General features: G+C 40.4%; 1 protein-coding gene across 2 annotated transcripts; it reads right to left on the bottom strand.

The window, feature by feature from the left end:
- Positions 1 to 447: 447 nt before the first annotated feature.
- Positions 448 to 25,223, bottom strand: LOC139471605 (solute carrier family 35 member F6-like). Of its 2 annotated transcripts, XM_071253985.1 has the most exons (9): positions 24,903 to 25,223; positions 22,303 to 22,375; positions 20,332 to 20,644; positions 16,840 to 17,010; positions 15,913 to 16,023; positions 15,164 to 15,319; positions 12,578 to 12,904; positions 6,137 to 6,230; positions 448 to 4,051 (listed from the first exon to the last, which is right to left on the bottom strand). In XM_071253985.1, exons 1-8 carry the CDS (start codon positions 24,977 to 24,979, stop codon positions 6,175 to 6,177), a joined length of 1,284 nt encoding a protein of 427 aa, XP_071110086.1. In that variant the 5' UTR covers positions 24,980 to 25,223; the 3' UTR covers positions 448 to 4,051; positions 6,137 to 6,174. The 2 variants fall into 2 exon arrangements, with proteins under 2 accessions (XP_071110086.1, XP_071110085.1); XM_071253984.1 differs by lacking the exon at positions 6,137 to 6,230.
- Positions 25,224 to 25,693: the final 470 nt, after the last annotated feature.

Genomic DNA, 25,693 nt, shown 5'->3' on the forward strand with positions numbered 1-25,693 from the left:
CATATCTCAATGTACATATCTCAATGTACATATCTCAGTGTACATCTCAGTGTACATATCTCAGTGTACATCTCAGTGTACATATCTCTATATACATATATCAGTGTGCATATCTCAGTGTGCATATCTATACTACAACATCCCCTTAAACATTGTGGAACATCAACAAACAAGTACGTACACTACATCACATACTGTGCGGCACATAGCTGAGTTAGTATCCTTGTACCACTGGGCTTGTACTGTCAACCACTGATCTGTCTGGTCCAATTTCAATGATGTTCTGGCACCCTTGATACAGATGCAATGATACTGAGGGCAGCACAAATCAACATTCACTCACTCACTCAAATGAGGATTTATCATTGTCCCAGTCCAACCCTACATACCATTAATGATAAACACTGACCTGTATCACAGATTTCGGAATAAATAGCAACTTCAACCTAAAATTATGTCATCTTTTATTGTTCATAATTATCTTGCATAATTAATATATGTGTTAATATTTCAAGTGATAGAATAGCAGATATAAAGAGAAGCAAATGAAACACACATACTGACAAGAAAAATATTAACCATGGCAAAATAGAAAATGAAACAAACATATACATATAATATATATGTATGTACATAGACAACAATTTTTCAGCATACAACATACACACACACACACAAAGCTATAGATGCAGAATCAATTCCAAACTTCAATGAAATAAAAAAATAAATTTAGATTTATAAATATAACATATAAAAAAATCATCTCATGAATGTATGATTTATTTCCCAAGAAAACATTTAAAATGTTTTAAATTCTGAAGTAAATGCATTCTAACATGTACCGGTACATATGTCCTCTCTGTTTCCTCAATCATATAAATGCAAAATTACATAAACAGTGACGAAGCACACAATCAACAATCAGAATGATGTACAAAGATTTGTAAATGAAGCAACAATTAAAGATCCTATTGATACTATGTTATAAGGATCTATACTGAAACGTTGCCTTTACAGTATTAAAGAAGTTGTCATCCATAAATTGTGTCTACTTTGTCATCCGTTAACTTCTAAGTTACGCCTATCAAACAATTCCTACTGCTACTGTTAAATTACCATGCCACGTAATAACTTAAAACGCTTCCACATGGCGACAAAGCACTTTGAATATTCTTATCCTCTTAATACAGCCGCTGGATCAAAACCACCAACATCTAACTCTCCAGGCAGATGCTCTATCCTTTCAACCATGGAGGTGGCATGTTTATAAGAAAGAGAAACAACTGTATATATATACAATTTAGAAAATTACATATATCTTTGTTGCAGTATCATACTCATATCTCTGTCATAAAATGTATTACAGAGTTAAAAAAATATAGTAAAATTCATACAGCAACAACAACAACAGATGGTAACAAAACAAGGGATCATGTCTTCCTAGCAACACCTCATACTGTGCGAGAATCATACACAGCATCGAGCAAGTCGCACAATATGACTGTACAATTGTCACAATTCACTGATGTATCGGAACATCACAATATGACTGTACAATACATGATACACCTACCCATGTATCAATTCATATTTTATGCGCATCAATTTTTAAAAAGAAAAATATTTAACTTATCATGCTAGCATTACCTTAACCCCTAAAACATAATATATTACTCAAAAGAAGTAAAAGAACACCTAATTCTTTGGTTTAGGCAGGTCCGGCCAGGGGTGGGGAAAAACTGGCCCAGGATATTCTTTCCTAGGAAAGGTTCCGCCTGGGCTATTTTGTCCACAGGGAACAGTTGTGAGTGAGTTGTGTTTTAACGCCGCTTTTAACAGTATTCCAGTTATATTGTGGTGTGTCAGCTTTATGTTGGAGGAAAGCTCGAAGTGATGCAGGTCTCAGACGTTTACCACTTTGGTGAAACCAACAAGCACGGGTTTGGTGATGACAAACCTAGAAACATAATTGGGGCGAACCGGGATTCGAATCCACTACCATAAGTTTCTGGCGTGCCAAAGGGACGCAACTCTGCACAGCGAATCGCGACTGGGCCACCCGTGCCCCCACAGGTTTTAGAAATCTTTATGAAATTATCAAATATGTTCACAGGGAAGAACTGGCCAGGAGAATTAATCATACAAGTGAAACACGAATAGGTTGACAGCAACCTCTTGTCAGCTGGACTGTGTGGAATGTGGAGACCTTTTTGCATGAACAGTAAAGATGCTTTGCAATATGTATCATGACGCTAGCACTGGAATATGTATCGATACATGAGGTAGGCGTATCGTAACACCCATAGCAAGTAAAAATATAAAGAAGCTGATATCGTATATGAATTAATGAGATTATGTTCCCAACTGCTGGAGACAGAGCTCACTGATGCTAGCTTCTGCCAGTGAGATTCTGACATCACAACTTGATGATTAACATTGCGACAATGATTGTCATCCTCATTCTGAAATAAAACATAATAAAACATAACATGTAAACACCAGAGAATGATCAGTCTTGATTATCTGTCAAAACATTAATTGTAAAAAGGCAAAATAGTGGTGAAAATCACTGTGAATCAGTGATAATACAATATGTTCATAAAGAGCGACACTCATCGCAATTGTCCATAAATTCATGACAAATTGCTTCGTGATGCATATAAAGGAATGAAGACTTAGCTTTCATCCACGTCATTGACTCTGAAGGGCAGAGGAACAATGTCAGTGATTTTACCCTTCTCTTCTCTCACACACATTTCAAGGTCAGGCTATTTGTATTGTCTGTTTCTCAACACCTGCTGGACCTAAATTCCCCTCCCACTTATATATTTAAACAATATTTATCACCACCCATTTGCCCACTTGAATATAAACTGCCAGGCAAAAGAAAGTATACTTCCATGTTTGATGGCAGCTGACAATGAAAAAGAAACAAGTAACGGTTATTCGATGGTGATGTATTTGATGCGGGTATTGCAGCTGTGTTTTGGACCTTAAGTTTGCAGTGTTTCGGTGACTGTTTTTAGCCTTTTAATGTTTTGATGACATTTGTAATTTTTTTCAAATCCAATTTTCATGTGTATACTTTCTTTTACCCAGCAGTTTAATAAATCTTTCCTGGATTTTATGATTTCTTTCAGTCTGCCAACTGTCATGATACACATGGAGTTGAGAAACACACACTATATCATTGACGGCCTAAAGCTCAGGAACTGCTATTGAACATCTACAGTCGCACAACACACCAACAAACATGGAAGGGGGGCGGTTGCTCATCCAGCCGAAGGACCGGGTTCGATTCCCCACATGGGCACAACATGTAAACTTCATTCCTTTATCCCCCTGCCGTGATATTGCTTGAATATTGCTAAAAGAGGCGTAAAATCATACTCACTGAATCACTCACTCACATGGAAGGCTTGAATGTTCAACAAGGGAGCATAATTATATGTCAGGTTACTTGTAAAGGGAAAGTAATGCTCATCAATAGTATTCCAATGGCTCTATCTTCTCTCGGTATAAAGCTGGGGGGGATTAAACATGGGTTCATATTTTACTTGGCTATGTACCACAAAATGAAAAAGGTATATAGCAACAATAACTGTCAGGTGTCCAACAATTTGACAGATGTCTGATAATTGGACATGTGTCTAACAATATGACATGTGTCCAATCATTTAACAGGTGTCGAACAATTTTACAGACGTCTGATAATTGGACACGTGTCTAACAATATGACAGGTCTCTAACAATTTGACAAGTGACAATATGATTTAACAGGTGTCCAACAATTTGACAGTTCAAGGTGTCCAATGATTTGACAGGTGTCCAACAATTTGACAGTTCAAGGTGTCCGATGATTTGACAGGTGTCCAACAATTTGACAGTTCAAGGTGTCCAATGATTTGACAGGTGTCCAACAATTGTCCAGGTGTCCAACAATATGTCAGGTGTCCAACAATTTGACAGTTTGTGTTGACAGGTCACTAGCAAGGTAAGTTTGGACTGTGTCGTGGTGGTCCTCCAGGCCCTTCTCGTCCCTCCTGCACACCTGCAACAAAAACGCAATAACAACTCAACACGGCTGCAATAACAACAATACCTAGTCCAGTGCCTGCAATGACTCATAGCACAATGACCTCTCATCGAGCAAAGGTTGCTGGTGACATTAGTGTTGGGAATTGGTTGTAAAATCATGCTTGATGACTGGTATGTCCCAAACGATCAACCATCAAAATCAATCAGTAGAATCAATAGTTTGCTTGTTTGTCGTTTAATGCTTCACTCAGCAATATTCTAGCTATATGACAACGGTCTGTAAATAATCTTAACCAGACAATCCAGTGACTGATATCATGAACATCAATCCAAGTAATTGGGATGCGAAGACATGCATCAACCAAGTCAGCGAGCCTGACCACCGGATCCTGTTAGTCGCCTTTTACAACAAGCATAGTCGCCTTTTATGGCAGGCATGGGTTGTGGAAGACCAACTCTAACCCAGATCTTCACAGGTTTCAAGTCAAGCAGAACTAGATCCCACAAACACAAATACTTACCTCAGCAGTTTATTTATAATACAGACACTGGCTTCACTCTTTCTCAATATTTTGCTCCAAGTACTAAGTACTAAGTACTGAATATACCTACTCAGGAAACAAAACTATTGCAGGGATCAGAGAGGGGATAAATTGTCTATGTTCCATTTAGGATACTTATGTTTGTTCGGACCTTCAGATCAATTTTCGATTATTTCAATAAAACTGAACATCAAATTTTAGTGAACACTGCAGACCAACATGTATATGTGTGATGTAACATGAAGACTGACATGTCAAGACAAAACTGATGTGTGTTTATTTGATAGTGATATGTGACAATCATAGTGATAGTGAAAATATAAGTAACATGTGTTTGTTTGTTTGTTTGTTTGTTTGTTTGTTTGTATAATGCCGCACTCAGCAATATTCCTGCTAAATAATCACGTCTGGACCAGACAATCTAGTGATTGACATCATGAGCATCGATCCCAACAATTGGGATACGATGACATGCATTGACCAAGTCAGCGAGTCTGACCACCTGATCCCATTAGTCGCCTTTCTTGACAAGCATAGTGGCATGGGTTGCTGAAGACCTGGCCTACCCCGGATCTTCACGAGTCAGTAACATGTGACTTCTGATAAGTGGCATGGGTGGGCGGGGACATCCCACAAAGTAGGTAGGTCACCCGGGGCTAAAAAGTTAAAAGATATATCACAATGACCTTTCAATAGTCACATTTGCAGACCAGTGGTTGATAGCATGAGCAACGATCCATGCATCAGGAAATGATGACACAATCAGCAGGGCCACACACACTGGAACTAATCAATCCTCAGCTCTTGTGGCAACCAATGGATCCTTCAGACCAGATAATGCCTTGGAATAACCGAAAGGTTTAAGGCTGCTTTGAACAGTGTTTCAGTTATCAGTTAAATTTGAAAGAAAGCAGTGATGCAGGTCATAGACATTTATCTCTGATGAAACCCATGAGCTCAGACCATGGATCATAATCATTGTGAATCTGGGATTCAAACCAGTGATCAGCAGATCCTGCAAAGAAAGGGGGACAACTCAACTTGTAGGGCTAGACTACTTGTCTGCCCATGTTCTTTTCACATCATCAGCAACTGGATGAGTGAGTGAGTGAGTTGGGTTTAAAACCACTTTAAACAGTATGTCAGCATTCTGTGGGACAAAAGACAAAAATGACGCAAGTGTTAGATGTCGATGAAACCCACAAACAATTGCATGCCTCTGACTACTGTAGCCTGACGCTTTATTGCAAAATATATTTATTGCAATATGTACCATAACATACTGCATGGGTTTTATTCTTCTGACATTTGTTAAGAACTTTAAAAAAATGGACCCATTCATTGCACTTTCCCCGCACAAATTTTACAACTTGTAGTTGTCCGCCCTTTTGTTGAATAATGCGATGGTTACAAAGTATGCATAATAGACACATGATATACAAATTTTTTTCTTAAGAGGGTGGTTGCGAATAGTATTGCTTTGGCCTCTGGATATAAAAGAATGTACAAACATGTTTAAAAAGTGGTCTCAGGAAAGAAAAGTGATATGTATTTACTATAACTGATGATGATCATGATGATGAGGATGAGTAGATTAGAACCCTGCATTGTAAAGACGTGGACCTCCTGGTGCTACACTTCCAGTCATACCTGCAAGAAGCAGTTTACAGCTCTTTATCATCAGGAATACTCAACATGAAGCCAGATACAGTGCATGCAAGGGCACTTTCAGGGGAGATAACTTTGATGACAGGCCAGATGGAAGGGAGACAATCCTTAGTAAAGTGAGTTGGCAGACCATGAGCTTAGATGGTTTTGTCCAGATGACAAATAGTGAGTGAGTGAGTGTTGCATTGTGTTTAACGCCATACTCAGCAATATGGGATGTGATGACATGCATCAACCAAGTCAGGGAGCGTGACCACCCAATTCTGTTTGTTGCTCTTACAAAGGGCTGAAGTGAGTGAGTGAGTGAGTGAGTGAGTGAGTGAGTGAGTGATTTAGTGACTGAGTGAGTGAGTGTTTCAAGCCCACAATCATAGGTTTCTGGCTTGCCCATGGAATTCAAATGCAGGCAAATTGCAGCGCCTTTGACGACTGGGATACCCATGCACCCAGATGACAAATGGGTTTGTGTTGTGTGCAAATACTTATAACTGGCCTTTATACTGCAACTTCAACCTCAGTATTCCTTCTTATACTTATGGAGTTTTACCACATAGAATTTCATAGTTTTGTACTCATTGGCAGAGACTTGAAATAGAAAATCGTGGCCCTGGACTATGATGTTCGAGATTGTCAGATATGAAAAATGATGTTTGATATTGTCAGATATGAAAAATGATGTTCGAGATTGTCAGATATGAAAAATGATGTTTGATATTGTCAGATATGAAAAATGATGTTTGATATTGTCAGATATGAAAAATGATGTTCGAGATTGTCAGATATGAAAAATGATGTTTGATATTGTCAGATATGAAAAATGATGTTTGATATTGTCTGATATGAAAAATGATGTTTGAGATTGTCAGATATGAAAAATGAGAGTTTGAGATTGTCAGATATGAAAAATGATGTTTGAGATTGTCAGATATGAAAAATGATTTTTGAGATTGTCAGATATGAAAAATGATGTTTGAGATTGCAGGATAGGAAAAATGATGTTTGAGATTGTTTTATATGAAAAATGATGTTTGAGATTGTCAGATATGAAACATGCGAGATTGAGACTGTCAGATATAAAAAAAATGAGAGTTTAAGATTGTCAGATATAAAAAAAGATAGTTGTGATTGTCAGGCAGAAAAATGAGGTTTGTAAACATCACAATTAATGCAAACTGTTAACCTACATTTTAAAATAATAAATATAACAACATATATATTTAACAGTTTAAAAAATAAAGACAGACGATGAAAAATTATTGCCGTCAGCATTTATATTGAAACAGTTTCTGCATAAATAGTGCAGTGTAAGGAACTGCATTTTGAGAGAACGTAGGACTGTGACCAAAGTGCAAACATGACAAATGAAACATATCTTTTGAGCCCCACCACTAACAACCCCAAAAACAAATTTAATGACATTTTGAAAGAAAATGGGTCAGTAATTGCAATAAAAAGTTGTAGCCATCAGTATGGAGAATGTAGGAGTGTGGTCAAAGTGGAAAGGTCAGATCAAGGTCAAAATTTCAAATATCACAAAAAGGAACATGGATGTTGAACCTCACCACTAACTCCACATGTACCAAAGTTCTTTCAAGTTCAAACAAAAAATAGGACGTCTCTGTAGCTCACCTGTACATGTAATCAACAGTTTTAATGCCAACAAACACAGCCACTTTACAAAAGTTGGTGCCTGCATTGCTATTCCAATATTTTCTGCATAAATACTAAGGCCAAGATTTTTACAAATATGAAAAACAAGTACCGTATTTGACATAATTAGCGGCAAGGGCGCTCTCAAAATTAGAAACAGGGGGCTCTTATTAGAACATTATTTTGGTGAAAAAAGCAGAGTTGAAATATAAATTTGGGGGTTTATGCTGACAGCCTGAAATGTTTATGGATATATTTTTCAGAATTTAATTGCCCATAATTAAGGGTGCATATAACACATGAGTGGATATTATACCCCAATAAATAAGTCTTGAGTACATTGCTCAATCAGAAGAGGTGCTAATTGGGATTGTTCACAAGCCAATATATTAGCAAATATCGCCGTGGACGCTTATTACGTCGAATACGGTATCTAAAGTTCCATAATGTACACAGTTTGTTGCAATGCACAAAAGTTAAGTCTACACAAAGTTTTATCTCTGAGCCTTCAAAATATTTCCAATTGTTTCATCCATAAAAAATATCTAAGGATTTGAACAAAATACAATAGAACACGGATATAAGAAACTACAAGGGACCAGAGAAATCAGTTCGTCATATCCGTTGTTCGTTATACACGTTTTTGCTCGGAAAACGTCCGCGGATATATATATGTATTTACAATTGTACTAAAAATGCAAAAGATAGCGGGGAATATGGATCACTATGTTTTCTTGTTAATAAGACCTTTCCCTACGCCCCAACATTTCAAATTCTGTTTAAATGACCTTTTTGTGCTACAGAAACAAGTCTTTGGTACTGCACTCTAAATCCCATGGATTTGTTCCCACGATATCACCTTCCTTAACTGCTTTTCTAAAAATAGTTTGAACACTTTTAACATGTGCAACATAAACACCAATGTATGAAAGAAGGAAGAGTTTTCCCTGGAAAAGTTAAGATTTTATTATTGATAGTTTTCTTTCCATAATCCATGCAAGTCGCAAGTTTGAGAATAGGCTAAATAGACTATTTTATATACAAATTTAAAAAGGTTGATCCATCACTGCTGATTGTATTGATTCGCCGCTATTGTGTTGCAACGCCGCTGATTGCATACAGCCAATTGTCAGTGACACTTGACACTGAGTGAGATTTGTCAGTTCGCTATACACGTCACGTAGTTAGTGATAGATGGGCTAGTCGATGATCAGATATCAGTTCGCTGTGTCCGTTAGTTCGCTGTGGAGAGTTCGTTATATACGTAAATTTTATATGATATTATATAGGAGAAAAACCGAGGATTTTTTAACAGTTCGCTGTATCCGTTTGTTCGCTATATCGGTGTTCATTATATCCGTGTTCTACTGTATGATGTTACACATGCTACAAGTACAGCTTCCTCAGTTGGGCAATTTCAGTGGAGAGGACCAAAAATGCATTTTGAGATAATCTGAGAGCATAACAGTGTTTTGTTTGTTGTTTAACATATGACTCAGCAATTGTCGAGCCATATGACAGTGGTCTACAAAAAATCAAGTCTGGACCAGAAAATCCAGTGATTGACATGAGTATCGCTCAATTACAATACAATGACATGCAATCAAATCAAATGGCTTGACCACCCAATCCACTACGTCACCTCTTATGACCAGCACATGCTGTTGGGGAACTATATTCTGACCCGAAATGCATTACAGTAAATTTTAATCATAAATGGCTGAGGAGTGGCAATAAATAGTTTTTTTCACTATAACTGTGATGGTTGAACATCAGATTCAAGCCTCTTGAAATAAGTCAAAATTCATCATTAGCAGGAATAGGCATGTAAAACTTCGGCTTCATGATGGACACATGGGCCTTCACATCAGTTCACTTAACTTTCAGTCAGGTGAACCCAAAATTTTCAGTCAGGTGAGATCTGAAAATGCGCTCACAACTTCATGATGTCATTCATTGGACGACGTTATTATTGAGAGGGAATAGTCCAGTAAGTTGTTTCCCGTACATGTAGCTGGGCTACGCAGATAAATGCAGGAGCCGAATGATTGTATCCAAATGTGGGAGACTAATGATATCAAAAGAATAGGTAGAATAGATCATCTACGTGAGGATTGTGATAATATGCTAGAAATACCAAACTCAACCAAACTCTCATGGTTTATTCTCCCTGCAGTATTCTATTGTACGATAAACAACTTTTGCTAAAATGTTTGCCCTGTTTGTTCATGGGGCCAATTGTGTTTATGAACATCAGATGGCATCACCTAATTCATTGCCACACTGGTCCACACAGTCAGATAGAGCTACACAACCGACTTGACCCTGCCACACAGTCAGATAAAGCTACACAACTGACCTGACCCTGCCACACTGGTCCACACAGTCAGGTAAAGCTACACAACTGACCTGACCCTGCCACACTGGTCCACACAGTCAGATAAAGCTACACAACTGACCTGACCCTGCCATACTGGTCCACACAGTCAGATAAAGCTACACAACCGACTTGACCCCGCCACACTGGTCCACACAGTCAGATAAAGCTACACAACAGACTTGACCCTGCCACACAGTCAGATAAAGCTACACAACAGACTTGACCCCGCCACACTGGTCCACACAGTCAGATAAAGCTACACAACAGACCTACCCTGCCACACTGGTCCACACAGTCAGATAAAGCTACACAACTGACCTGACCCTGCCATACTGGTCCACACAGTCAGATAAAGCTACACAACCGACTTGACCCTGGCACACAGCTACACAACAGACTTGACCCCGCCACACTGGTCCACACAGTCAGATAAAGCTACACAACAGACCTACCCTGCCACACTGGTCCACACAGTCAGATAAAGCTACACAACTGACCTGACCCTGCCACACTGGTCCACACAGTCAGATAAAGCTACACAACCGACTTGACCCTGCCACACTGGTCCACACAGTCAGATAAAGCTACACAACCGACTTGACCCTGCCACACTGGTCCACACAGTCAGATAAAGCTACACAACCGACTTGACCCTGCCACACTGGTCCACACAGTCAGGTAAAGCTACACAACCGACCTGACCCTGCCATACTGGTCCACACAGTCAGATAAAGCTACACAACCGACTTGACCCCGCCACACTGGTCCACACAGTCAGATAAAGCTACACAACCGACTTGACCCTGCCACACTGGTCCACACAGTCAGATAAAGCTACACAACAGACCTGACCCTGCCACACTGGTCCACACAGTCAGATAAAGCTACACAACTGACCTGACCCTGCCACACTGGTCCACACAGTCAGATAAAGCTACACAACTGACCTGACCCTGCCACACTGGTCCACACAGTCAGATAAAGCTACACAACTGACCTGACCCTGCCACACTGGTCCACACAGTCAGATAAAGCTACACAACTGACCTACCCTGCCACACTGGTCCACACAGTCAGGTAAAGCTACACAACTGACCTGACCCTGCCACACTGGTCCACACAGTCAGATAAAGCTACACAACCGACTTGACCCTGCCACACTGGTCCACACAGTCAGGTAAAGCTACACAACAGACCTGACCCTGCCACACTGGTCCACACAGTCAGATAAAGCTACACAACCGACCTGACCCTGCCACACTGGTCCACACAGTCAGATAAAGCTACACAACTGACCTGACCCTGCCACACTGGTCCACACAGTCAGATAAAGCTACACAACCGACTTGACCCCGCCACACTGGTCCACACAGTCAGATAAAGCTACACAACTGACCTGACCCTGCCACACTGGTCCACACAGTCAGATAAAGCTACACAACCGACTTGACCCCGCCACACTGGTCCACACAGTCAGATAAAGCTACACAACCGACTTGACCCTGCCACACTGGTCCACACAGACAGGTAAAGCTACACAACCGACTTGACCCTGCCACACTGGTCCACACAGTCAGGTAAAGCTACTCAACTGACTTGACCCTGCCACACTGGTCCACACAGTCAGATAAAGCTACACAACCGACTTGACCCTGCCACACAGTCAGATAAAGCTATACAACCGACTTGACCCTGCCACAATAATCCACACAGTCAGATAAAGCTACACAACCGACCTGACCCTGCCACACTGGTCCACACAGTCAGATAAAGCTACACAACCGACCTGACCCTGCCACACTGGTCCACACAGTCAGATAAAGCTACACAACCGACCTACCCTGCCACACTGGTCCACACTGTCAGATAAAGCTACTCAACTGACCCGACCCTGGCACACAGCTACACAACAGACCTGACCCTGCCATACTGGTCCAAACAATCAGGTAAAGCTACACAACCAAGCTACCGTCAGATATAGCTACACAACCATCATAACCCTGCCACACTGGTCCACACAGTCAGATAAAGCTACACAACCGACCTGACCCTGCCACACTGGTCCAAACAATCAGGTAAAGCTACACAACCAAGCTACAGTCAGATATAGCTACACAACCATCATAACCCTGCCACACTGGTCCACACAGTCAGGTAAAGCTACACATCCGACCTGACCCTGCCACACTGGTCCACATAGTCACATAAAGCTACAAAACCGACCTGACCCTGCCACACTGGTCCACACATTCAGATGAAGCTACACAAACAAGCTACATGTGTCATCATCAACTCTTACCTGGACTCTCATCAAGCAGCAAGGGTCGCAAGTCTTCAGGCCTGGGGCCAGGGAAACTGGTGTCCCGGATATAGACGTGGAAATATTTCCGGCACAGCATGTTGAACATAGGCATGAAGACAAAGTCACTGTACAGTAAGATTCCGACCACAACCAGGATGAATCCCAGTATCTGCAGCGGGTGCCACTTCTGCCAGCCAATTCCCAGAAACACAGCCCAAGATATCATCGATGCAAAGCCATCCAGCACCATTCTGGCGATGGCACCATGTTTCTTGGCAAAGTCGATACCAAAGTAGTAGTAGAAGGCAACACTCACGACACATCCTGAAAATCAAAGAATCAAAGACTTCAGGAAGTTATGGAACCATATAGAGTCATCCATAGTAGGGCTGAGACGAGTCCAAATCTACCACCCGGGTACCCAACCCCTTATTACCTGACCCTATCTGGAGACCCGCTATAGGTCTTAGAGATGGGTTCAAAATGTCAGACTGGGAATAGTTCGACCGTAGCCCTGGCAAAACGTAAATAGTTACACAAATAAAATCATCATGTCATGCACAGAATGAAAGTTAACAGAAGCTTTATCTTTATTCAAACATATAAAAGTCAGAAGGAATGTGAATATTAGTGACTTGTATTGTAACCATGGACTTCTTGATCATTTTTGTAATTAAACAATATCTCCCATGACTCATCAAGGGGAGTCCTGTAGGTACCCGGGCCCTACTCAGTACCCACCCGACCCGAGTACCTGAGTTTCCCGTCCCAGCCCTTATCCATAGTATGTCCTTGTGTCAATAAAATTCAATTTGTTTTAAACATCCACCAACATTTTGTGGAGGAATTAATCTTTACTTTAACATTTTAGGTATGGCCTGCTAGAGCAAGTGGGAGAGAATTAGTCCAAATCTTCACTGTACCTGTAAATGTTAAGCTAATATGAGAAAACTGTAAATCTGGAATGTCTTACGCCATGAAATTATTGTGAGTGTCTAACAATAGCCTTAACTGTGTCTGGAAAGTTTGATGAGATAACAAAAGCTACTTCTGCATGTGTTATTTTTTGGCCTATAAGTAGGAACCTAATTAACCATCTTGTGAACTTTCCTGATCAGACTGTTGTAAGGGATTATTTCTTTAATCATGTTAAACTGGCTGGTTTGACAATACATGGAAGTGTATATAAGAATATGCCTCCTTTTGTTTTTTGTTGGTCTGCAAAGTAACTGCCTCATGAAACTATTTAGTGTGTGTCACGCAGGGGTCCGGAAACCATCATATGCGCCGGACATGTCCGATTGGGAATCTCAAATGTCCGGTGTAAATTATTGCTTACCGGACATTTAAATTTTTCTGTCCGGACATTTTAAAAAGTATTGTCCGGACATTCTTAAATTTTGACCGGACATGATCAACAGTTAGGACTAAGCAATTTCTGTCTGCAGTTGTAACACAATGAAGATTATCTACACTGACAAGCTTTGTTTGTTTTGATTGCTGTAAATACATCGTACCTAGAATGATAGTCCAATCGGTCAATCACTGTAATAGGCAATAAACTGAGTTGACACTGATTAATCGAGGATTTATTACTGAGAACATCTTGTTAATTTGAGTAAAATGTGTTTACAACTGTACATAAATACCTTGCATCATCTATGTACCTCATTATCCTCACAATGCTACGATACGTAACCTCAGACAAGAAGCGAAAGCGTGACGACAGCCAGTCGATCGATGCAGATCAGTCGAGCGGATCTGCCAAACCCTCAAAGTCTGAATGATCATTTTGTAAGTCGTGGCTAACGACTTTCACTTGGTTGACATACAATGAGGATTTGCAGATTTTATTGTTTTCGGTAGCTAGTCGTATATTGAATCTTGATTGACCGCCATTTTGCTTTCTGTGAGGATTGATTTCAAACGTTTTTATGGTCAATAATTAAGTACAGATGAAAAAGTATTCAAATAACTATTGCTATCAACGATAGTTTAGGAATTATGATTATATTATCTGTCTTGTTTTTAAATAATCTTTAGTTTAAAAAAACAACTTTTCCCGTGAGGTCACGTGATCACCAAATATGGGATAATAGTCTCGATCCAAATGTTACAACGCGTACACTTGAGCAGACTCATGAATATTTATTAGACCTTTCACAACGTTGACAGATCGTTATTATAACAGAAACAAACGTATGTTTTACATATATATCTAAAATGATATTATTTGTTATTAATTGTCCGGTGAATTAAACAATTTAAATTGAAACAATTCATAATTCATCATATTATGAATACGTAATAACTTGTAATTTGTGTGTAAAAAGTCGTACTAAAACACGCTGTTTGAAGGGGGCGTGGCATAAATGTAAATGTCCGATTGGGATTTTAAATTTTCCGGACCCCTGGTGTCACGCACCATTTTTTTCAGTATATATAATACTTTCCTGCTCACAAAACGTTCCAGATTTACAGTACCAGGAATGATTATTTCCTGTAATATTTCACAAGAGCTGAATTCTTTTTAAGTGCATAAATCTTTCTTGTTCCACTCAATTTGATGTGATGTAAACCCACCGATGAAGGCCAGGGCAATTTGCCAGGTGCTCTTGATCTGCATGAAAGCATCTTGGGGATCTTCCAGTCGGTGTTCAGGAAGGACGCTGAAGGCTCCAGTCTTGATGAAGTAGAAGGGGATCAACAGGATGACCGTGATGATGAACCCGAACAATCCTGGGAATAAATCTTGTTGATGAGCACAATGATACAGCAATATGAAAACGAACTGGAAAGTGTGCCGCAATCAGACTGGTTGAAATATTCACCTGTTCAGTTCTGCATGGTGAAGTCAAGGAAGCATATTTGGCCATTCATTATATTATGACATCATACCAGAGTTAAGTCATGTTTGTCCCTCAGCTGTTTGAGTATGGTTAGAAAGAGTGTGACAACACACCAGCCAATCACCTCGAGTATTTCTGTCTCGTGACTTAGTTGATGCATGTCATCTATCCTGATTGCGTGAATCGATGCTCATGATGTCGATCACTGGATTGTCTGGTCCAGACTCGAATATTTCCAGACCACCGTCATATAGTTGGAATATTGCGAAGTGCATCATTAAACAAGAAACAAACAAACAAACACACAAATTCTGTCTCGCACTTACTGGAATCACAGTGTAGTTAACAACAAACAAGCCGCATGGCCTGTAAAAAAAGTCCTTTTCTAAAAAGAAAATATCCTTGATATATTTTCAGTGGTCAACAAGATTCCGCTTTGATGAAACTAGACCGGTATACAAGAGGTGACTACCTGGTACCCACCTTCCAGTCCCACTGCCAGCAGAGGATGAATGTTGTGTTTGGTGACAAACTTCTGCTCCAAGACGACCTTGGTTGCTGTCATGATCTGGGCCATCACAATCAGCAGATCCCCTGAACATGAATATTATTATCATATCATGAATTTGTATCACATAGTTTCCAATTCATAACTGCTCTAATGCCCTAAGACCATGATAGGTCTAATTATTACCCTGGTCACTGGATCAGTGTGCACTCGATTTTCATTCTCAGCTCCCTGGGGAATATACAACCCAAGCTGCAGGAGAGGCACGAGAAGGTTAACATCTATATTTCCATCTCACCCTACTGTGGGTGAATCTTCATGATAACCATCTTCTGATGTGGTAAGGTTCTACTCTGCTAATATGGTGATTTAGAACAGAGCAAAACAATATCCTGAATTTTTTCATTAAGGGGCTAAAACAAGGACTGGTCGGTTTGGAGTCAGTATACTGTGTCTGAGTGGGGTATTAATGTTAAACTGCGGCATGGTATCTCAGTGGGCTAGCACTATAATTTGGCATCAGTTCGGACTAGTTCAAGCAGCCACAGACCCACACACACACGTGCATGCACGTCGCTATATAAGTGCAATAATCTTGGACATGACGTTTGACCCCATTTCACCTCACCTTACAGCAGCCAAATGTTACAATAAGAAGTAAAATATATTAGGTTAAGTTTATATTTATGTACCTAAAAAAATAAAACAACAAAAATCCCACAAATCATTTCAAATCAATCTGATGAAGAACCCCAAATCAGTTTATGATTCTACACACTTTCAAAAAGTTGTTAACCAAATGAAGCTGTAGTGTAGCCTTGAAACATTACAACAACTGTCAGCTGTTCAAATTTCAGGTCCATATTAGAAATACTATGAATATCTGTGCATTATTGTCTTACCTGCAGCAATTCCATAAGCATCATACTTGGAACTTGGAGGAAATATATAATCCCGGATCCCGATGACTGCCATACCTACAATGGACACGCCTATTCCCACCCACATCTGGGTCTGAAGGTTCCTGGCCAGGAACGCCACGGACAACAGCGACGTGAAGAACAGCACAGACCCTGTAGGGAAGCAGTACACGTGACATGGGAGGGGGGATGAAAGTGCTGGCATGTGGATGGATGGATGGATGGATGGATGGGTGGATGGATGGATGGATGGGTGGATGGATGGATGGATGGATGGATGGATGGATGGATGGGTGGATGGATGGATGGATGGGTGGATGGATGGATGGGTGGATGGATGGATGGGTGGATGGATGGATGGATGGATGGATGGATGGGTGGATGGATGGATGGGTGGATGGATGGATGGATGGATGGATGGGTGGATGGATGGATGGGTGGATGGATGGATGGATGGGTGGATGGGTGGATGGATGGATGGATGGATGGGTGGATGGATGGATGGGTGGATGGATGGATGGATGGATGGATGGATGGAAAAGCATATAGTGGACTAACATATAGATAATCTCACCCGAGCATCTTTTGATATCATATACATGATTTTTGTGTTTTTTTACTGTTCCGTTCATCTGTTCCAAGTTGTGAGAGTATATACAGCAAACTTGCATAACTTGCATATCTGAACAATGAAGTTCCAATGTTTTTTTCAGGTCTCTCACCGTTGCTTAAGTCTGGATTAAATACCGGAAACCGTTGTTTCTATTCAGTGCCGTAGTTGCCCTCAATGGATTTTTTTTTATAGAAAACAGTTTTATTTGACTCATGAAAATACAAATTGGGGACAAGTGATAACTGTACAAATATTTGACCCCCCTGTCAAAAGTTAACTACGGCCTAGCTATTGTTGTAATTACATTACACATGGTCGGTTCGAAGTTCGAAGACACCTCACGTGTTGTCTTACCAATCACAACAAGCTGAGATAAGTATTAAATCAGACAATGCAGCAGCTTAAAGGGCAAGTTCACACGGAAATGAACCATTTTTTCTTGTACTTTTGCCACATTAAAAGTGTTAACATAGAAGTATCATAGACAAAAATATAAAAACATCATATTTAATTAACATATTTATTGCACTAAAACGATTTATATTTTTCACATTTACCAAGTGTTCTTTTTCCATAACAAAAACACCATGGCTTATGCCCCTTGCAATATGACGTCATTGGTGCCAATTGATAAACATTATGACGTCATCATGCTTTGTTAGAGCCGCTTCACGTGGTGTAGGTACAGTTTTGTGATTCTAGCATCTCAGATGCCAGCCAGAATTGTGTTATGCTGAGTCACCACTGCGCCGGAGTGTGTCGTAGACCATGTTGTTTTACCGCAAACTGGTCCTTGATATCTTTTGCGTTGAGAATAGACAAGGACCCAGTTGAATTGGCACCAATTACGTCATAATCTAAGGGGGATAACTCAGGCCTATTTCGCTCGTAAAACGAAGGCCTCATAACGGCATATCACTTTCACACTATTGTGAGCTTCCTACTTTCACTGTGAAAAAAAATGAGTGTATATTTTCAAACACAGATACTAACTAATTCTAAAATTGCGTTTTGTTTAGAAAAAGAAAGAAAGTGATTTTTGCGTGTACACTTCCCCTTTAAGTTTCTTGTTGCTGTGATTTGATTTTATCTACAATAGTGTAGTATAATGCCAGATCTGTGTACAAAATAGTTTCACAACCAGAACAAAAGGCAGAATGGTTTTGATCACATGCACCTAGATACAATGAACGTAATTGTTTTACAAATACACAGACTTGTACTTCTACTGGGAATTAATCTCATCAGTTAATTTGTCACTTTAGTTGCTTTAACACGCTTTCAGGGGGAAATGTTTTGGGAGCCAAGGTTTCCCCAAGGTGCATCCGGAGTAGCGGTACATCGAGGTGCATTAAGTCAAGAAATCACTATATATCAACACGAGTTGATAAAAGTTCCAACAACGAGTGTTCATATATTTCATATCAAATGACACAAGGGTGAGATAACATTTATCGTCCATCATCACTCTTCCAACGTTTTCAGTTTGTAGACAGTTTTATCTTAGACTGTGAAACAGTACACGTAACTGTCTTTATCATATAATGGGTAGGTTTCTCGGCAGGATAATGCCAACGGATAAAAACGATATCCGTTGGGGTCATATGCAGATAGAGATGCAAGAATCAAAGGTCAAGTAGGACTACTTTCAGTGTTTAAAAACTAACATGGCATCGCCCTTGTCATTCGGCGATCAAGTCAGAATTAACCATCGGGAATCTGGATAAACCACTGGGATAATTCCTATCATTATCAAAAGAACAGTCTAATATACTGAAAATCAGTGTCTGTGATGTAGCTTAGGCATTTTATAAGTTTTGGCAACTTTGGAGATATAAATTTCGAAACAAGCGGGATCAGTAGGCATATCTGTGCTTGTAGAACTCTGTGGCTTGAAACCTTTCCCACAAATCAAAATAGTTGGATTTGGCCGAAATATGTTTGAATTGTTACCTTGTTTGGTTTTGTCGCTGTGTGTACACATGACTGCACTTCCTAACGTTATGACGGGATAGGCTGACTGTCAACAATGTCTGAACGGGGCCGTGGCGTCTCATAGACTAGGGTTAGGGTAGCTTCCCTTTGACAAAGGGCAGTTACTCTAGCAGACATACCGATGGATTGCCGCGAAAGGCAAGTAAAAACAATTGTTGTTTGCACATATGTTGTTTCGCCACTGTATAAGAAACATATTTCAGTTGGTACTATATTGGCTACTGTCACTCTCCGACTGACACATCACTTATCCTGTGACGTAATAAATAATAATGCGCGCATTCCAGGAAAACTCACAATTTATCGGTAACAAATTGCAAGCACAGAATTAAAGAATGACATTTTATGATAAAGAGGTTATCACGCTTGTTTGTTTTGGGATGGTAAATATCCTATATCAGGAATAAACACTATGTATTTAGCTCACCAAGGCTAGCTAAATACAACGTTTATTCCTAATGCAAGATATTAACCATCCCCAAACACACTCACGTGATAACCTCTAACTTCATCTAGTACAGGAGTATGAGAGATAATACAGATAACAGTTTAGTCAAAGTATTCGATCAATGTAACTGCTTGAATAAATACCTCATCCTTGTGAGAGCTGACAAACTGTGTCTTTCGTGGGGTGTGCAGGTTTATAAAACCCTTCATGAAATTCTTGATCATTATGATTTACAAGACTTATTTTCGGTGAAATATCTGACACCTTTAAGTCAAAGTTCTGCAATTGTCAACTTAACTGTAGCAGTAATCTGATTAAACAAAATTGAACTACAAATGGAAGATATTGTTACTGAGTTGTTACACAATCAAGGGGGGCAATTCTGTCATAACCAGGTGATTACCTCCCTTTGACTTACCTCTCAACATAATGTAGCTGCTGGAGTATGTGAGCTTCAACCCAACATACAACATCCCAGTCTTGGCCAGGTCACACAGCGCACAGGGAATGAAGATGAACTTGTTCCATGTTGATGGTTCCTGTTCTTGCAGCTGGATAAAGTTGGCTGGGGTTCGGGTCGGCGCCGTTGTTGGACGTTCCCCAGGCGTAGGTCTGTTCTGTGCAGAGTCTTGAGGTAAGGTGAGGGGGACATTGTTGGAACTTCCACATCGACCGAAGACGATACCATAGAGGAGAAGGCAGAACAGTTCACCAAAGAACTTGCCACATTGCTGCAGGACAAGAGCAGATGGATGAGTGAGTGAGTGAAGTGGGTTTAATGCTACTTTGAACGGTACTGAAGTTATAGCATGGTGTGTCTACTTGATGTGGGATCAAAGCCCAAAGTAATGCAGGTCTTTACCACTTTGGTGAAGTGTACAAGCATGGGTATGGTGCTGACAAACATATACTCCCATACTTTAACACTGGAGCTAAGATAATTGTAACTCCCATACTTTAACACTGGATTACGATAGGCATAGAGCTAAGATAATCCCAACTCCCATACTTTAACACTGGATTACGATAGGCATAGAGCTAAGATAATCGTAACTCCCATACTTTAACACTGGATTACAATAGGCATAGAGCTAAGATAATCGTAACTCCCATACTTTAACACTGGATTATGATAGGCATAGAGCTAAGATAATCGTAACTCCCATACTTTAACACTGGATTACGATAGGCATAGAGCTAAGATAATCCCAACTCTCATACTTTAACACTGTATTACGATAGGCATAGAGCTAAGATAATCCCAACTTCCATACTTTAACACTGGATTATGATAGGCATAGAGCTAAGATAATCGTAACTCCCATACTTTAACACTGGATTACGATAGGCATAGAGCTAAGATAATCTTAACTCCCATACTTTAACACTGGATTACGATAGGCATAGAGCTAAGATAATCCCAACTCCCATACTTTAACACTGGATTACGATAGGCATAGAGCTAAGATAATCCCAACTCCCATACTTTAACACTGGATTACGATAGGCATAGAGCTAAGATAATCGTAACTCCCATACTTTAACACTGGATTATGATAGGCATAGAGCTAAGATAATCCCAACTCCCATACTTTAACACTGGATTACGATAGGCATAGAGCTAAGATAATCCCAACTCCCATACTTTAACACTGGATTATGATAGGCATAGAGCTAAGATAATCCCAACTTCCATACTTTAACACTGGATTATGATAGGCATAGAGCTAAGATAATCGTAACTCCCATACTTTAACACTGGATTACGATAGGCATAGAGCTAAGATAATCTTAACTCCCATACTTTAACACTGGATTACGATAGGCATAGAGCTAAGATAATCCCAACTCCCATACTTTAACACTGGATTATGATAGGCATAGAGCTAAGATAATCGTAACTCCCATACTTTAACACTGGATTACGATAGGCATAGAGCTAAGATAATCGTAACTCCCATACTTTAACACTGTATTACGATAGGCATAGAGCTAAGATAATCCCAACTCCCCTACTTTAACACTGAATTACGATAGGCATAGAGCTAAGATAATCGTAACTCCCATACTTTAACACTGAATTACGATAGGCATAGAGCTAAGATAATCCCAACTCCCATACTTTAACACTGGATTATGATAGGCATAGAGCTAAGATAATCCCAACTCCCATACTTTAACACTGGATTACGATAGGCATAGAGCTAAGATAATCGTAACTCCCATACTTTAACACTGCTTTATGATAGGCATAGAGCTAAGATAATCCCAACTCCCATACTTTAAGATAGGCTTACAAAATGCATAGAGCTAAGATACTAGTAATCGCAACTCCTGTACTCTGACACTGGTTTGACGGTAGGTGTGAAAATGACTCTGGTCAACTCACCAGGAAGAATGGATGTGCGAATGCATGTTGTTTTTGCTGAGTGAAGGCTGTGGTGTTGGTGTGCTCAGCCCATCTGGAGGAATAAAACAAAATAGAACATTAGCCCATGACTGTACAATACAGGAAATATTAAGACATACTAACACTTGACCTGTCTGATGGTTTCAGAACAGTTGCTGCTAGATGAAAAAAGGATATTACTGCCTTGCAGTGTGGTCACTGAAGATTGAAGGGTTTCGGGGTTCCAATCTTAGGTTTTTTTGGGGGTGTGTGTGTGGATGTGTGTGTGTGTGTGTGAGGGTGTGTGTGTGTGTGTGTGTGTGTGTGTGTGTGTGTGTGTGTGTGTGTGTGTGTGTGTGTGTGTGTGTGTGTGTGTGTGTGTGTGTGTGTGTGTGTGTGTGTGTGTGTGTGTGTGTGTGTGTGTGTGTGTGATGATGGTCTTTGAGGATAGGGTTGGTTGTGGTGTGTGTGAGGGTGTGGATGTGGATGTGTGTGTGTGTGAGGGTGTGGATGTGTGGTATTGGAGTATTGTGTGGTGTGGGTCTTTGCGGGTAGGGTTGGTTGTGGTTCGGGGTTCCAATCTTGGGTTGTTTTTTTGGGGGGGGTTGTGTGTGTGTGTGTGTGTGTGAGAGAGAGAGAGAGAGAGAGAGAGAGAGAGAGAGAGAGAGAGAGAGAGAGAGAGAGAGAGAGAGAGAGTGTGTGATGTGAGTGTGTGTGTGAGAGAGAGAGAGCGTGATGTGAGTGTGTATGGATGTGTGAGGGTGTGGATGGGAGTATTGTGTGTGTGTGTGTGTGTGTGTGTGTGTGTGTGTGTGTGTGTGTGTGTGTGTGTGTGTGTGTGTGTGTGTGTGTGTGTGTGTGTGTGTGTGTGTGTGAGTGAGGGTGTGAATGTGTGGTATGGGAGTATTATGTGGTGTGGGTCTTTGAGGGTAGGGTTGGTTGTGGTGTGTGTGTGAGGGTGTGGATTTGTGTCAGGGTGTGGATATGTGGTAATGGAGTATTGTGGGTAGCGTTGGCTGTGGTGTAGTTGAGCGTGCAGTGTGAGGGTGTGGATATATATGGTACGAGTGATTTTAGTGATGTGGCTCTGTGAGTGCAGGGTTTCGGGTTAGGAGTGGAGAAGGGTATGGTGTGAGGGTGTGGATGTGTGGTATGGCAGTTTTGTGTGGTGTGGGTCTTTGAGGGCAGGTTTGCGATGGCTGATGGTGGTGTTGACTGGATGGTGTTAATCTGAGGTATGGCTGGGACTTCCGTGAGAGGCCCGGCCGTTATTCATTTTATGTCTGAGTGGGGACATTACAAATACATGTATAAACTCTATGGTATTCAAATATTATGGGAGAAATAAAAAAGTGTCGCTGTCCAGTGAAGATACACATACCTTATTTCCTTCTTGCAGAACCAGCCTCTATAAGGCCTCTAATAAGGTCTTGAAATAAGGGGCAGTGGGGAAGACTAGTGGTTAAAGCGTTCCATCGTTCCATCGAAGACCCGGGTTCAATTCCCAACATGGGTACAACGTGTGAAAGCCTATTTCTGGTGTCCACCACTGTGATATTGCTTGAATATTGCTAAAAGCAGCGTAAAACTATACTCAATCCCTCCTGCCGGAGGCCCTGGTTTTCCCCACATGATAAAATCAATGTCAAACCACGCTCACTAGGGCTGGGATGAGTCCATATAACTACCCGGGTACCCGACCCATCACACGACCCTATCCAGGGACACACCGTAGGTCTCAAGTAAGGTACAAAACATCTGATAAGGAATTGTTTTACCGGAACCCAAGCAAAAGCAATTAAGATGCATGCATAAAATGATCTGATCACTCAAACACTGAAGTTGACTCAAGCTTTATCTTTACCCAAACAGCTAAAAATCAGAAGGAGTGCAGGCATATAGTCAGAGAGAAATGCAAACATTAGTGATTTGTAGTGTAACCATGGAGTTTTGATATTATTGTAATCAACCAATGTATCACGTGCCTAACCTAACTATTCAGGACCAAGCAAACCCAATAAAGGACACAAGTTACCTGTCTCAGCTGTAATACTCACCCACTCTGGAAATAAGAACCAGGCCTCTAATAAGGGTGTTGGGTGTTTACTCTACCCTCCACTACACCACACTCATATTTGAGGATAGGTTCTTATTTCAAGACCTTAATAGAGGCTTTAATAGAGGCTGTTTTTTCGCGGAGGAAATATGGTATAATCATCTCAATTGTCTGGACACAGTCAGAATACAACTGGGTTGTACATTGTTAACACAATTGCTCATTTCCTTAACCATGTCATAAACTGAGAGTTCCAAAGTTCACTATTATATTTAATCATGTGTTATTACTTCCTAGCTGTTGCAAAGGTTTTTTCGTGTGTAAATATTGTTAATCTTTTCAAATTAACTAAAGTCACATAATTGAAATAACATAATATCAAATTTTAAGACACAGGTCTTAGAGACATTCTTGAGACAAGCTTTTTAAACCTTTCTCAACAGACACTGAAATGTAACAACCGAAACATCGACATGTCCACAGGTCGTTCCACACAATCAACTCATCAATACCAACATATACGCAACATATATCTTAATCTTACCCTTGGGATAAAGAATTAATGGCTCCGTTAACAATGAAGAAGAAGCCGAAGATATTGTTTTCTGTGCAAATCGACATGTCTGCTTTACTCTTCTTCCTTCTCTGTTTATTCAACTTCCTGGTAAAGACTTTCGTGTTAGGCCTTTCCAATTTTACACTACCCGAATGTCTATCCTCTTCCTTGTCAGTGTTGAGGCTGTATCGTCAGGGAACTATTGTTGACATTGTGACTGGTTATCAAACTTATTTCGGTTTCACATCGAACGTTGTCAACTTAGCAAGGTCGATAAGAGTAAATTAATTGTGTGTTTTCCTAAATCAAAGGGACATAACTCCTGAAAGCCTGAACGACCGAGGACAGTGAGACTGTGGCACAACTTGGGTTGGGACGGGTAACCCGGAAACTGAGGTCGGGTGGGTCATGAGTAGGACCCGTGCACCTACAGGACAGATTTTTATGTGTTTGTATACAAACATAAAGCTGCAGTCAACTTAAGTGTATGCATGACCAGATCGATTTATACGTGTATCTAATTTATAGTTTTTTGCCATGGCTCCGGTAAACAATTCTTAATGGGACAGTTTTTACCCTACACTTTGAGACCGACAGCGGGGACACGTATAGTAAATTTGTATTCGTCCCAGCCCAAGGTTCATCTATTCATATTTCTGACATGCTGTCATAGTGTTTAATTAGTATTCGAAGCTGCATTAACCCAAGTCACTCACTCACTCACTCGCCCTTTGGCAATAAAAATATCATGCAACAAATGGCTGTGTTGTGTCTTCATT

The sequence above is a fragment of the Haliotis cracherodii genome, unplaced genomic scaffold (assembly GCF_022045235.1).
Source record: "Haliotis cracherodii isolate W230 unplaced genomic scaffold, xgHalCrac1.p SCAF_23, whole genome shotgun sequence".
In the NCBI taxonomy this organism is placed as follows: domain Eukaryota; kingdom Metazoa; phylum Mollusca; class Gastropoda; order Lepetellida; family Haliotidae; genus Haliotis; species Haliotis cracherodii.

Bases quoted from the DNA above. Each gene is read 5' to 3' on its own strand.
- LOC139471605 (XM_071253984.1), bottom strand. From the start codon at position 24,979: ATGTCGATTTGCACAGAAAACAATATCTTCGGCTTCTTCTTCATTGTT. The intron at 16,024-16,839 runs GTAAGACAATAA...ATTCATGTTCAG, and splicing joins TGCTTATGGAATTGCTGCAG to GGGATCTGCTGATTGTGATG. The intron at 4,052-12,577 runs GTAAGAGTTGAT...TTTTTGTTGCAG, and splicing joins GCTGCTTGATGAGAGTCCAG to GTGTGCAGGAGGGACGAGAA.